This window comes from Myxine glutinosa, chromosome 9 (genome assembly GCF_964187855.1).
Source record: "Myxine glutinosa chromosome 9, kmMyxGlut1.1, whole genome shotgun sequence".
NCBI classification, from domain to species: domain Eukaryota; kingdom Metazoa; phylum Chordata; class Myxini; order Myxiniformes; family Myxinidae; genus Myxine; species Myxine glutinosa.
Window position 1 is genome coordinate 68,089,667 of NC_136269.1, and position 15,795 is coordinate 68,105,461.

The window sequence follows — 15,795 nt, forward strand, 5'->3', positions numbered from 1 at the left end:
TAACCCAGAAACCGGGCATCCTTGTCTCACCCCTCTTTGAACCTGTACCGGAGAGCTGAGTTCGTTATTTATTTTAAATAAACTAAATATATTGTTGTACAACAAAGTTACGTAGGCCCTAAAATTGACACCAAAGCCACATGCTTCTAGCACACGATACAAAAAAAACATGATCCACACTATCAAAAGCCCTTTCCAAATCAAGGAATATTATCCCAAAATCTTTTTCGAAGCAATCACATTCCATTAAATCTCTGATCAAAAAAATATTATCATAAATAGATCTGTTTGGGATGCAGTAATTCTGATCATGGTGGACTAGATCACCTGTTACCGTCTTCAACCGACTGGCCAACACTTTTGACAATATTTTGTAGTCCGTACATAATAACGAGACCGGCCGCCAATTCTTTATCTGTCGTAGATCCCCAGTCTTTGGAATCAGCGACACCACTGCTCTTCTGAAGCTTAGTGGGAGTTCTCCAAGCACCAAGGATGATTCCAGGACATTCAATAATTCAGGGCCCAAAAGGTCCCAAAAAGCCAAGAAAAATTCTGCCGGTAGGCCGTCAATCCCAGGAGCTTTCCCTGAGTCCATTTCACTTAGGGCCTGCGTTAGCTCAGGCAAAGTAATTGTTGAATTCAGGCCCAGGCACTGAGGCTCAGTTAGGGATGAAAGGTGAGAAGTTAAAAATTCCATGGTTTGCTCACAAACATTTTGTTTTGCATAAACTTTTGAAAAAAACTCTCTAATGCACAACCTTACATCTCCAGGGTTGGCAACCATGTTTCCCCTAAAGTCTTGTACAGAGAAAAGGGTTTTGGGTGACTTATTTACAAAATCCATTTGGAAGAAAGATTTACTAGGGGTGTCTGATAACATTAAATTGTTTATTCTTAATCTGATTAACAGGCCTGCTGCTTTCTCCTGAATCAGCTCTCTCAGTTGAGCCTTCTTTTCTACCAATAACCAGGTAATAACCAGGTAACAGGTAAGGGGAAGAGCCCAGGGCGACCACGCACTTCAGAGGAAAACGTGAGAAGAATTCAAGAGAGTTTTCTGCGTAGCCCGCACAAGTCCACTCGTCGTGCCAGCCGAGAACTTGCGATCCCTCATACGACTGTCTGGCGTGTGTTAAGGCGACGTTTAATCCTGAGGCCATACCGGTTGCAACTGGTACAGGCTCTTCGTACAGGTGACAAAGGAAAGCGTGTATAATTTAGTGATGCGATGTTACAGAACATGGAAGACGACAGCTTCTTACCGCGTTTGATTTTTAGTGATCTCCTCCCTCCTCTCTCTTCCCCACCCAACATCTCCAACTCTCTCTCCCCACCACCCTCTCCCTCCCTACACTCTCCCCCTTCCTTCCATCCCAATCCTTCTCCTCTCCCTGCACTAACCGTCACAATGTGCGCATATGGGGACTAGAGAATCCACACGAAACTGTAGAGCATGAGCGTGATTCCCCGAAAGTGAACGTGTTTTGTGCCGTTTCTCAAAGAAAGGTTTATGGCCCTTTCTTTTTCGAGGTAAAAACAGTTACGGGGCAAACCTATCTCGAAATGCTGCAGAACTGGCTCTTTCCACAACTTAATGAAGATTCCGATGACTTCATTTTTCAGCAAGACGGAGCACCGCCACATTGGCACCTGCAGGTTCGACGTTTTCTAAATGACACACTGCCTCAACGTTGGATAGGCGCACGGGACCCCAAGACTTGGCGCTACACTCTTGGCCCCCAAGATTCCCAGACATTACACCCTGTGACTTTTTCTTGTGGGGATACGTCAAAGACCGTGTTTTTGTGCCACCATTAGCGACTAATCTGGATGACCTCAAAAACAGAATCACGGCAGCAGTGACTTCAGTGAAAGAAGACACTCTGAGAGACGTTTGGGACGAATTCAACTATTGTCTCGATGTTGTCCCTGCAGCAGGTGGAGGGCAAATAGAGCATTTATAAAATGGTCAGTAAAACTTGATAACGCATAAAACCGTTTGTAACTTTTTGTGCAATTGTAACATGTTGCCATCGTGAAATATACTGCTTTGAAATTGGGTCCATCTTTTTGAAACATCCTGTATATGTATATACAGTAATGTGAAAAAGTAAGTACACCCCATGTAAAGTTTTGACTTTTTCAACATATTTCAACATACAGTTATTTGATCTTCATTTCAACATACTGATAGATAAAGGTGATATAATATAACAAATATCATGAAACATTTACATTTTGTAGTCCATTGTATAATTTAATTAAACATAAATGCAAATTTCGCATGTGGAAAAAGTAAGTGCACTCTTGGATCTAATAGGTGGTATTGCCCCCTTTGGCAGAAACAACCTCAAGTAGGCGTTTCTTATAACTGTCTACCAGTCTCTGACATCGACTGGGAGAAATTGTTGCCCACTCCTCCATGTAGAATTATTTCAGCTGTGCGATATTTGAGGAGTTTCTTGCATGCACAGCTCGTTTCAAATCCCCCCCACAACATCTCGATGGGATTTAGATCCGGGCTTTGACTTGGCCATTCCAGAACCCTCCATTTCTTTCTTTTCAGCCATTCCTTGGTGGATTTACTGGTATGTTTAGGGTCATTGTCATGTTGCAAGGTGCACCTTCGGTTGAGCTTCAACTTTCCGACAGATGGCCTCACATAATCCTCAAGCACCCTCTGGTACAATGAAGAATTCATAGTGGATTCTATGATGGTGAGCTGCCCAGGCCCTGATGCAGCAAAGCTGCCCCAAGCCATAATATTTCCACCACCATGCTTTACAGTTGGTATCAGGTTCTTGTGGTCAAATACTGTCTTTGGTTTTTGCCATACATGTCTTCTGGTACTGTGGTAAAATATCTCGACCTTTGACTCATCTGTCCAGAGCACATTGTACCAGAAGTGCTGGTCTTTGCCTAGGTATTCTTTGGCAAACTTTAGTCTTGCCCTGATGTTCTTTCTGGACAGCAAAGGTTTCCTCCTGGCACACCTCCCATGTAGATCACATTTGTGCAGCCTCTTTCTAATGGTAGACTCGTGCACTTTGACATAAACAGTGGCAAGAGCTACCTGTAGGTCCCGTGATGACATTTTGGGGTTCTTAGAGACCTTCTTTCAGCATCTTGCGGTCTTCTCTCGGGCTGAACTTGCTGGGGCGGCCTGGCTTGAACAAGTTGGCAGTTGTTTGGAATCTTCTCCACTTGTAGATGATCTTCTGGACAGTCGAATGATCGATTTCAAATTGTTTGGAGATCTTTTTAAATCCCTTCCCAGACTCGTAGACATCTATAACCTTCTTTCTGAAGGCCTCAGAGAGCTCTTTTGATCGAGGCATGGTGACGCCGCACGCTTCAACAACAAAGAGCAAGCCAAACTAAATGTCTGAGGTTTAAATAAGACAGGTTCCTCCAACATCCTCTCTAACGATTTCTAATCTTTTGCACCTGAGCTGGTGCACCTGATTCTAATTTTAGGTATTTGAAGTAGTGATAAATGTAGGGGTGTACTTACTTTTTCCACATGCGAAATTTGCATTTATGTTTGTTTAAATTATACAATGGATGACAAAATGTAAATGTTTCATGATATTTGTTATATTATATCACCTTTATCTATCAATATTGTTGAAATGACGATCAAATAGCTGTATGTTGAAATATGTTGAAAAAGTCAAAACTTTACATGAGGTGCACTTACTTTTTCACCTGACTGTATATACAGTATATATATGTATATATATATATATATATATATATATATATATATATATATATATATATATATATATATATATATATATTGTTGTGGATATGAGGACTGTATATATATTTTTTTTATTGTGTGCTGTATGATTATTATTATTGTTGTTGTGCTGTGCCTCCTGCCTCCGGAGCTGTGTAAGATCAAAAGGGCGTCCCATAGTCCACAAGCATACACGTCAGCCAATCATAGGATATTCATGTTCGATAGTTATATCTTATTCTGTGTTTTAGGATAAGGCTGTGTCTCCCATTAATTGAAGTACTCCATTGCACCAGTGAAAGAGAATAGACCCCCTTTCCTTCCCATCCCCAAAAATCTCCCTTTCCCTCCCCTCCAATAACCGCCATTGACCACGAGGCTCGAGTCAGGGAAGAAAGGCGTGTCTCCACCTCGTCAGAGGAGGGGAGGGGCGCACCCGCCCGTCGTCGTCCGGGGCGGAGCCCGAGGGTCGTGCGACCAGCCAGGGCCGAGGTGAGCGCCCCGATGGGCGTGTCCAAAGCGCCGGGGGCGTGATCGCTGGGGGCGCTATAAAAGGGCGCAACCGGAAGTGGAGAAGGAGAAGAAGAAGGGGAGATGCACTCTGGGTTGGTCGGAGAAAGAGAGAGAGAGGAGGAGTTGGTTGCACCGAGAGAGAAAGAGAGAGAGAAGAGTTGGTCTGAGTCGGGTGCCAAAAAGGAGGGTCAGTGGTCACAGTTGGTTGCGGTGGTGAGAAGTCGGTGGTGAGAAGCGAGTAAGACAAGGCCTGGCAAGGCAACTGCAGGCCGCCGCAGCAGCGACACCCGGCAACCGCAAAAGGGGGCAGGAACGGCGGCTGCTGAACGCGCCGGTTGTGCGGCGGGACCCCCCCTTGGACCTCTCCCTCTCCCTCCAGCCATCCACATCCTGCGATTCCTGCAATTCCCCGTGTGAGTCGTCTTTGTTTGTTCTGTCCTGGGTAATAAGTTAAGTCTGTAGATAAGCTACATTTGCACTGTGTCACCTGCGTCTTGTACTTGTAAATAAACTGAATTGCTTTTTGTTGCTTGTGTGTAAATAGTAGAAATAAATTCAGTAGTAATATTTCAAACCTTTTTTTGTCTCCGTTTTCCTCTTGCATTGCGTCGCTTTTGTCTTTTCCCTCATTGAGCAGCTAGGGTGCGATACAACCAACGTTCGGGTGGAATCGGGTGAGTTTTGTTAGGTCGCGGTTTTAAACCACCGCTCGGTCTATAACATCCTAACCGCGATCTATAACAATTGGTTGTCAGGAGTTGGATTCGAACCTGGGACTAAATTTATTTAGCCCAAATTTTGGAACACCAATTGTACTATTAGAATAACAATTGGTGTCGGGGAGTGAGATCGACCCGGAGCGCGCTTCACGCGCTCAAAATTATAAAGTACGAAATTTGTTTTGTTTTAAAGGAAAAGCCCGAATTTTGAAATCGCGCCATGGCTGTCCAAGGCGACGGGATGCCGGTGGGAGAGATAGAGGGGTTCGAAGTAACCCAGGACTTCGGGGAAGAAAGGGAGGAGGAAAATGGCAATGTGGTTGCGGGAATATCAGGCGCGCAAAATGGCGCGCTCGCTCACGTGGTTGAAGGGTCCCAAAATAGCGGCGCCGCGGAGGGCGAGCCCGCGGTGGCGGCTGGGGACGCTGGGCAAACCGGGTTTGACCTCAGATTATTCTTGACCCAACTGAATGCAAAAATGGATCAAATGGGGAACCGGATGGAGGCTCAGAATAAGCAATTGGGGGTAATGGGAAACCAAATGGGGGTAATGAGGGACGAAGCGAGGGGTACCGGTGAGAAGTTAGACAATAATTTTGAGGGGTTAGACAACGGGATAAAAGAGGTGAGAAATGGGTTAATGGGGGTAGAAAATAGAATGGCTGCCCAGGAGAATCAGATAGAGGGGATGAAACATGGGTTAACGGGGGTGGAAAATAGAATGGCTGCCCAGGAGAATCAGTTAGAGGGGGTGAAAAATGGGTTAATGGGGTTAGAAAATAGGATGGAGGACAAATTGCGGGAAATAGGGGAACAATCCGCCCGGGAAATCGAACAGATGGGGAACCAGATGGAGGAAATACGACGAGGGGTGAGTGAGGAGGTCTCGGGGCTGCGCGAGGAGGTAAAGCGAGGCGAAAAGCGTATAGAGAAAGAGGTGAGAAATAATACGGCAAAGTTACAGGGGGGAATAGAAGATCTGATGAAAGGAGTAGAACAGCTGACAGTGGGACAAAAGGAACTAACGGACCAAGTGGAAAAGAACACAGCAATCATCGGGGGTTTAAAAGCAACACAAAAAGAAATTAAAAATGACTTGATAGCGACGCAGAGGCAATGTCAGATGGTACGGGAGGAACTGACAATGAGGGTGGAGGAGGTGACAGAGATAATGGAGACAAAGGACCGGCAGGTGAGGATGCACATAGAGACGGTCACGGTAGCCTTAGAGGACGAACTTGAGGGGACGCACCGAGAAATAAAAGAGGTTAAACAAAAACTAGAGGAAGTGGGAGAAGAGGTGAGTGAAATTAAGAAGGGACGAACAGAAACTAAGAGAGAAATCCGGGAGGAGGTGATGGAATGTGTACAAGGTCTGTGTTCAAATCATGATGTGATGCTCACTAACCAAATAAAGAGTTTGCAGGTGGCAAAGGAGGTGCGGAGACAAAGTACGGAGGTGAGTGGCAATGTATATGATGTGAGGAAAGCTTCAGTCGGCTTGGGGATTGGTTTGGATCCGGGTGTTCGTGAAAGGCCGTTGGTGAGGTGTGCGACAGGTCTGGTGTGCGAAAAAAGAGGTGTGCGAGAATGTCCGACCATGGGGTGTGTGAGGAAAAAGTGCACGCCGAGGAGTGAGTGTGCCGTCAGGAGTGAGCCGGTCGTAGCGCGTGTGCGAGGGAGCACAGGGAAGCGCGGTGTGGTGAGTGTTACGGAGGAAGTAACGAAAAAGTGTGCGCGAGAGGATGCGCGAGAAAGGTGTGTAACGGACGGGTGCATGGGGAAAGCGCATGCTGTCAAGAGTAAGGGTGAGTGCGCGACCGAGAGTGGAGGTGAGAGTAGTGAGAGTGAAACGGAGCGTGAGTTGGTTGTGGCAGGTGAGCGAGGATGTACACCTGGAATAGAAGGATGCACACCTGGAATGGTAGAGCGTGAGTGGGAATGCACGCTGGAATTGGTGGTGAGGCACGTGGTTGGGTGTGCGAATGAGGGCACACCTGTGATTGTCACAGAGGAGGTGACCGAGGAGGGGGCGCGAAGCGGTGTATTGGTGAGGTGTGCGAGCAACGAATGTGTGCCAAAGTGTTCGGTGGTCAGGTGTGTGACCAAGGCTGTGAGTGGAATGGGTGTACCTGGGTGTGTAAGGAAAGGTACGAGGAGCATGGGCACAGCTGGATGTGTGAGCAAGGAACGGGCTGCGGGGTGTAAGCGTCCAGGTGAAGCATCGACGTTAGACGGGGTAGAGTTTAGAACGACTTATAGCCGAATCGGGCCCTCGGTGCGTGCTGGGCCTCGCTTTGAACGGCCGCGGCCGGGCTCCACTAGGCGGAGCGGGCGGCTGGATAGGAAGGGTCGCTATGGCGACCACGTTTTGTTGAGACGTGCCGGCAGGTCGAGATCGGGACATTGGATGGCTCCACGCCGAGGTGATGCGTGGGATCTCGGCCCGGGTAAGCCCCCGCCCCTGCCCCGAATGCGGGACGCATCCAGCCGCCAGCACAAAAGAATCCGCGTTCAGTGCTCGGCTGTACGAAGCCGGGCTGTAGATGTGAATTGGCGCACCGAGAGGATGTAATAAGTAGACGGGTGATGGTGATAGTGATAGTGATTTAAAACGAAATTTAGAAAAGTGAATAGAATTGGCAGTAAATGGAAAATTTTTGAATTGTTGGATTTGGACGAGCGAAATTGGTAGTGAGAGACCCCCGATGTGGTGGGATGGCAAATCCACCATCCCTCACAGGTGGGGGCAAAGGAGCAATAGATTATGGGGTGTGTGGCAGTGAAAACTAGCCCGGGTGGGTTAGGATATTGATAGGGCCCTAGAAGATGACATTAGGTAACGTTAAGTTTAGTTCGTGACTGATACCTGTAGTGGGGACGCAGGTAGATTAGTGTGGTTGATAATGACGTGGGAGCGCAATAGTTTAAAGGGACGACTGGGAAGCGCAAGTTTCAGAGGGGAGAAGTTAGCTGAGATGATGCCGTGTGTGTGAGGATTGAACAGGTGAGAATTGAACAGGTGTGATTGCACAGGTGTGCAACTGAACAGGTGAATGGGACGACTGGGAAGCGCAAGTTTCAGAGGGGAGAAGTTAGCTGAGATGATGCCGTGTGTGTGAGGATTGAACAGGTGAGAATTGAACAGGTGTGATTGCACAGGTGTGCAACTGAACAGGTGAATGGAGCAGTGTATGAGGGAGTAGTGGTGATTGCGTGTTGTGTTGACCAAATGGTCCAGGAAGAGGAGGAGGGTGCAGGTGGCACCAGGTAGGATTGCACAGGTGTGCAACGACAGGTGAATGAAAGACAGGTGTATGGAATAAATGGTCTGGAGGATTGGAATGGATGGTCGTGGAGTGAGAATGGTGGAAATTGTGGAGTGGAGTGGATGGTGCGAAGGTGTGAATGGGGGAAGAGTGGACCCCCATCACGGATACCCGGGGCGGGTAGTGTAAGTGTTAGGTAGAGGGTACAGGTAAATTGCGGTTGGATATTGGCATCTGTGGTGCGAGGTGAAAGAATGGTATTTGGATGGGTGCATTAGTGTTGTGGAAATGGCTGGGCGTGTAGCCTGTTAGTGTGTGTAGTTGGTTTGGGCACTCCACCACTGTAAGGATGTCGGCCAGGTGAGGCCGCAGGTGGGCTCTGGGAGCCGGTAGTAGTTGTTGTGGATGGGGCCCAAGGATCCGGAGGACGGACCCGGGTAGCCCAGTGCCAGAGGGCACCATGGGGTGACAGAGCCAGGAGAGGGGCTGCCCCCAGTTAGATAGGTTAGGGTGAGGAGCTAGGTAAGCTCGGGTGGCAACTACAGTGGTGGAGGTGTGCAGGTGGGTAGACCTGTTGGGAGAGCTACACGTCGCGGCCCAGAAATTGTGCGAGGGCACCGGGAGATGAATCGGGGGAGTGAGACCCCAAATTGAGAAGCACCACAGTTTGGTCAATGGGAATTGGTTTTTAGAACCCATAGTGTAAGAGGGCCAATGGTTTGGCCGGAGAAAGACCCCGGGTAGTGTAAAGTGTGTTAAAGTCATTTAGAGGATAGTTAGGATGAAGGATCTCCTCGCACCATCTGCATCCACTCACCTGAGGTGACAGGTACTCCACACCATGCCATGTTTTGATTATTTTTTATGATGCAAATGTTTGGATTGTGAGATGCATCATGACGTGGGTGTGACATTGTGCTTTGATGTTCCATCTCTGCCTCCTTATGAGGATTGATGATGAATTTGGTGATGGCAAATTTTGGATAGAGGGATTGTGGTGACGAATTTGGTATAGAGGAAATATGGGGAGACGTGACAGTAGTAACGAATTTGTAAATGTGTAGATTTTTGTACATATGGGGTAAGGGCAAGGGTAGTGTAGGTGACAGGGGGGTGACGTACGGTAGGGACGAGCTTTCTCACTTCGCCCTCTGTACGCATTTCGCCTTGCACTGCCTTTTTGACGTGTACCCTTGTGACCTTACCCCTCGCTCAATTGTCTTTCCCCTTTTGTCTCCCACATGACCTGTGCGCCGTTGGGCGCCGAGGGGAGCGTGCGTGGGTCGGCCATTGTGCGCCCGAAATTCCCAGAACCAGCTGTCTGCATCGATGCACCACATTATGGACCACATGCCTGTGGCCGAGCACCACTTATGGACCCCATGGGTTGGGGCATGGCCCCTCTGCTGGAACCGGCCATGAGGGCCTGAAATCTTGCTGGCGGACCTTGGCCACAGGGCACCGATGCCCCACAGGTGAACCACACTAGTCGGCCCTGTGGGCTATAAATAAAAGAAAATAAAGAAGGGCACATTGGGCACACTTTATTGCAAATAGGCCGCCAGTAAGCAAAGCAAAAGAGAATGACAACATCTGGAAGACAAATAATAATAACCAGCAGAGGGAGCCGAAGAGCAAGAGACACCTGCAGGGTTAGGGGTTGTTGGTTTATTTTTATGGAACACTGATGAACTATGGGGACTGCACCGATTGGTGCTTGGGCTTCTATTGGTGCGTTTTTGGGTGCGTTCATGGTGCGTCGATGCAGAGCAGACTGTCTCCCCCCCAGAAAGAACAATTACAGGTCCTGGGTTAGTTTTGTAAATAAAAATAGCGTCAGTGTAAATAATGCTCCCCACCGTCAGTGTTTAGTTTGAAGACCATTCCGCAATTCGGTTAACTGTGGGCGTAAGTCTGTTAGGCAGGGTGCAATGGAGCAGCGGGACACATTTATTTATGTTTTAAAACTGTCGCACTCAGGGTCAGGTTAAAAGTAGAGGGAACTACACCTACGTGTCACACTAAATAAAAGTTGTAGGCCCGGGACGTGCCTAAGAGGAGGAGAGTGCAGTGTTGTGGATATGAGGACTGTATATATATTTTTTTTATTGTGTGCTGTATGATTATTATTATTGTTGTTGTGCTGTGCCTCCTGCCTCCGGAGCTGTGTAAGATCAAAAGGGCGTCCCATAGTCCACAAGCATACACGTCAGCCAATCATAGGATATTCATGTTCGATAGTTATATCTTATTCTGTGTTTTAGGATAAGGCTGTGTCTCCCATTAATTGAAGTACTCCATTGCACCAGTGAAAGAGAATAGACCCCCTTTCCTTCCCATCCCCAAAAATCTCCCTTTCCCTCCCCTCCAATAACCGCCATTGACCACGAGGCTCGAGTCAGGGAAGAAAGGCGTGTCTCCACCTCGTCAGAGGAGGGGAGGGGCGCGCCCGCCCGTCGTCGTCCGGGGCGGAGCCCGAGGGTCGTGCGACCAGCCAGGGCCGAGGTGAGCGCCCCGATGGGCGTGTCCAAAGCGCCGGGGGCGTGATCGCTGGGGGCGCTATAAAAGGGCGCAACCGGAAGTGGAGAAGGAGAAGAAGAAGAGGAGATGCACTCTGGGTTGGTCGGAGAAAGAGAGAGAGAGGAGGAGTTGGTTGCACCGAGAGAGAAAGAGAGAGAGAAGAGTTGGTCTGAGTCGGGTGCCAAAAAGGAGGGTCAGTGGTCACAGTTGGTTGCGGTGGTGAGAAGTCGGTGGTGAGAAGCGAGTAAGACAAGGCCTGGCAAGGCAACTGCAGGCCGCCGCAGCAGCGACACCGGCAACCGCAAAAGGGGGCAGGAACGGCGGCTGCTGAACGCGCCGGTTGTGCGGCGGGACCCCCCCTTGGACCTCTCCCTCTCCCTCCAGCCATCCACATCCTGCGATTCCTGCAATTCCCCGTGTGAGTCGTCTTTGTTTGTTCTGTCCTGGGTAATAAGTTAAGTCTGTAGATAAGCTACATTTGCACTGTGTCACCTGCGTCTTGTACTTGTAAATAAACTGAATTGCTTTTTGTTGCTTGTGTGTAAATAGTTAGTCTAGTAGGAAGACTAGGTCCCCCTGCACCCCCCGGAGATATACTTCTAATCAGTGTTTCTAGATTGGAAAAAATGTGTAGAAAATGACTAGCTATGGCCCCAAGCTGAAAAAATGTCCCACATACCATTTTTATGCAAATTACTGCTGCCATTATCAAAAAAACGATTTTTGACATATCTCAGCCAATATTGCAGATAATTGAAAAATGAAGGTGTCTAGACCCATGTTTTGAAGGGCATAGATCATGATAGAACTATTCATAACATGATTACATGTGTCTATGGTATACTAGTATGCATATTAATGCTGTAATTACAAAATAATCAGTTTTACAAATGATAAGGATACGTTAATACTGCAGATAACTTAACATGGTACATAAGGGGTCTAAACCCAGGTATTTTCAAGGTTAAATGTCAACAAGATGCTCCTGAGTCTTGCATAGGGGCGGGACATTGGCAGTAACATTGGTACCACTCAACTTTTCTTCCCACCATTGACTTTGTATTGCGAGAGATTTTCACTTGCTTATTTAAAGGTTTCTCACCCAGCCCACGTAAAATCTACCAACTCCTGCTGTTAACTCCCAAACATATTTTTTTATGTTATCCAATCACAGTGCAGAAATGACAGACTAGAGATCCAAATTAGTGCTGCTATAGCTGCCATTTTACATTTCCATCCATGTAACATGCGCGCTCGCGCGCTCGTATCAATTGGTAATGTCGCGCGCTCGTATCAATTGGTAACGTTGATGTTATTGAATACCTCAGTTGAAAGTTCAGTCTTCCATTGAGACCCTTGAGATGGTGGATCTCATCGATGACCCAGACTGCCCAAGAGCAGGGAGACATCGTGAACTAGAGAAGGCAGAGATCAGAAAAGGCGAGGAGGCCGTTCAGCGAACCCTAACTACTATCAAGAACTTCACCAATCCGTTCACCATCATTGATAAGGACAAACTCTACTGCCTGGCCTCTGGTGCTCCCGTCCCCATGGATGTTGAGATGGATGTGTTACAAGCAGAAGCTGTGGGGAAAGCTGCGAAAGCTGACTTCATCAGGCGCCTGGAAAGCGGAGAACCTGAGAGCTTCTTCAACCCAATCAAGAGAAAGAAACTCAAGACCATGGAGGCTAGTAACAAGAAGATCACACTAACATCCTCACAGGGCAAGGTAAGGATGTAATCCAATACCCAAGTGCTTTTGTATTTTATGTTGTATTTTTAAATGGCGTCCTGTACATGCTATATTGAGATACAAGATTGAACTCCAAATTTGTTTATTAAAGACAGTGCACATCAATGAACAATGTAAAGATTGTAAATATGCCAATTTATAGCACATGAATAATTTTCACCTGTAGTCCTTCCTGTAGTACATATCAACCAATCACCATTTATCATTCCAGGTCATCCAGTATCAGGAGCAAAGCAACCTTGCATTCCTGCTCCTTGTCAAGTCTCAGAGTCAAGATGAGCCATTAGACCTGGGAGAACTCATGAAGTACTGCCTGATGCCAGTGCCTCCTAGCCTTGGGACACCAGATGGGTTCTTCTGCAAAACCAACAAAGCCTCCATTCTGCACTACCTTTTAGAGGACACCACACCACAAGATCTGCAATACCCCAAGGATGCCCTGTTCATCCAGGATGGAATGGCGCTGCTGCATACCCTTGCCAACCTTCCCCCAACATGTGGTGAGATATGCTTGCAGGTGCTTGATCAGATGGTGGCCAAGCAGCACTTTCTGTTCTCCACTGACAGTTACCATCCTGAGTCAATCAAAGCGCAGGAAAGGCTGAGGCGGGGCAGCTCAGAGAAGATCATTCTGGCTGGACCAGCAACCAGGAAGCCATATGACTTCAAAATGTTCCTTGCAAATGACGACAACAAAAAGCAGATGTGCCAGCTTCTTCTGAAAGTGTGGAGTGGACAAGAGGCAGCTACCAGGCTGGAGAGAACAGAGATGGCTGTGCTGATCGTGGAGGGGAAGGCCCACCAACTTGCCTCAACGAATGGCAAGGTAAAATTGAAAGCCCTTCGTGAATGGCGATTCAATTTGTAATTTTTCCTGAAAAAAAGGTGATTACCTGTGATGTTTGTCTAGATCTGAAACTGGCAGTGACTGGTGATTGAAATGCGGTGCCTTTTTGTGTTTCAGGTCGAGGTACGTGAACTCCCCACGATCTACAGCAACCAGGAAGAGACTGATACCAGGGTGGTTCTGTACCTCCATCATGCTGCTACCATCGGATACAAGAACGCTGTAGTCAGAACACCGGACACAGACATCCTCCTGATCCTGCTCCACCATGCCCACAACATCAAGCTGACGGTGTACCTGGATACAGGGTCAGGGAAGCATCGCCAACTTGTCAACGTCTCTGAGCTGGCAGAATCCCTGGGAGAGGACTACTGTGCCACTCTCCTGGGGTACTATGTGTTCAGCGGAGAAGACTGCACCAGTGCCTTCAAAGGGAAGGGAAAAGTCGGGCCCTTGAAAAAGCTGGAGAAGAATCCCAGGTTTCACAGGGCATTCGGTGAACTGGGTGACAACTGGGATGCCAACCCTGAGGTGGAGAGGCAGTTAGAAAAATTCACCTGTGTGATGTACGGCCAGAGTCGCGAGTCATCAGTGGACATTGTCCGTGCCAAGCTGCTACGAAAAATGGTGGGAGAGGACAAGACCCTCACATCCAAGTCCAAGGTTGATCTGGCTCGCCTTCCTCCATGCCAGTCTGCCCTGAAGCCGCACATCCAGCGTGTGAACCACCGCGTAGCATTGTACAAAAGAGCCGATCAACCTATCATCGAAAAGCCAAAACCTTATGAGGAGCAAGGATGGATAAGGACTGATGAAGGACTGTTGAAACCAATGTGGTCCAGTGGTCCCATCCTACCAACCTCACTGGTGGATCTTCTGAACACAGGAGAGCACGAAGAGGAGGAGGAAGAGGAAGGAGAAGAAGAGTTTGACTCTGACGATTTCGATGAAAATGATGATGACTGACTCAGTGTAGAATCACTAATGCTAATGATGTTTATCTAAAACAAGCAAGAGAAGAGTGGTCACATTGAGTGCTAGGACTATTTTGACAGTTGTAATATTTAGAAAAATAAAACTTTGTGTTAACGTCTGTGTAGACGGACCTTAATATGAGTCTATTATTTCGTAAAACTGTGATTATTTTGTAAATAAAGCACTAATTAGCATACTAGTATACCATAGACACATGTAATCATGTTATGAATAGTTCTATCATGATCTATGCCCTTCAAAACATGGGTCTAGACACCTTCATTTTTCAATTATCTGCAATATTGGCTGAGATATGTCAAAAATCGTTTTTTTGATAATGGCAGCAGTAATTTGCATAAAAATGGTATGTGGGACATTTTTTCAGCTTGGGGCCATAGCTAGTCATTTTCTACACATTTTTTCCAATCTAGAAACACTGATTAGAAGTATATCTCCGGGGGGTGCAGGGGGACCTAGTCTTCCTACTAGACTAAGTAGAAATAAATTCAGTAGTAATATTTCAAACCTTTTTTTGTCTCCGTTTTCCTCTTGCATTGCGTCGCTTTTGTCTTTTCCCTCATTGAGCAGCTAGGGTGCGATACAACCAACGTTCGGGTGGAATCGGGTGAGTTTTGTTAGGTCGCGGTTTTAAACCACCGCTCGGTCTATAACATCCTAACCGCGATCTATAACAATATATATATATATATTGTTGAGGATTTGGGAATGTGTGTGTAATTTGATGTAAAACTTGTTGTAAATATCACCCTCTGTAGTATCAAGGTCAAAGGTCGCCCTTAGTTAATCCATCGCACACACGTAGCAAATCATAGATTTCCCCTTGGTAGTTATGTCCTTAATATATGTCAGTATAAGGCTCTGTGGTTCACTAATTCATTGCGTTGCATCAATTAAATAAGATAGGTCCCTCCGACGCCCCCATGGCATCTTCAAAGTGCCAGGTTTGCTGGGTTTGCTGCATTCGCCCTCCATTAGCCACGAGGTAATCTCGGAGAAGAAGGGGGAGGAGCCACCTTATGGGCGTAGCCCGCACCTCGTCATCAAGGGTGGAGCCCCGAACGACCAACGACAGGCTCGGTGGGTATGGCTTGGGAAGGCGTGGCATAAAATCCGCGACGACGCCCCCCCAAGAGAGATGCGGACACGAATGGCTACGTGCGCGGACTGCCTAGCCGTGCTGCCCCCTTGCTCTGGAGCTTGCGCCGCCTCGTGTCGTCTTGGGCCCTGCTGACTGCGGAATCGGCATGGGAGAAACCAGCATCACGCCACCGGCCCCGACACCTTCTCGAAGCAACCTCTCTGGACCGTGCCCCGTCCTGCCGGCATTCAATCCCATCTGCAATTTCCCCATCGTGTGAGTCTGCCCGTTTGTCCGTCTTTCATGTTGTCTTGGGTTTTTTGTATTTTTTTATATACAAGATTGAGGCTT

At 47.6% G+C, this 15,795-nt stretch overlaps 2 protein-coding genes across 3 annotated transcripts in view; one reads left to right on the plus strand and one right to left on the minus strand.

The window, feature by feature from the left end:
* The window catches only part of LOC137435343 (heparan-sulfate 6-O-sulfotransferase 1-B), a 162,094-nt gene that overhangs the window by 62,702 nt on the left and 83,597 nt on the right, over positions 1 to 15,795 (minus strand). The window lies entirely within an intron of this gene.
* On the plus strand, positions 1,567 to 14,463 carry LOC137440216 (uncharacterized). The gene is made up of 4 exons (XM_078785053.1): positions 1,567 to 1,659; positions 12,098 to 12,499; positions 12,735 to 13,349; positions 13,488 to 14,463. Exons 1-4 carry the CDS (start codon positions 1,567 to 1,569, stop codon positions 14,334 to 14,336), a joined length of 1,959 nt encoding a protein of 652 aa, XP_078641179.1. The 3' UTR covers positions 14,337 to 14,463.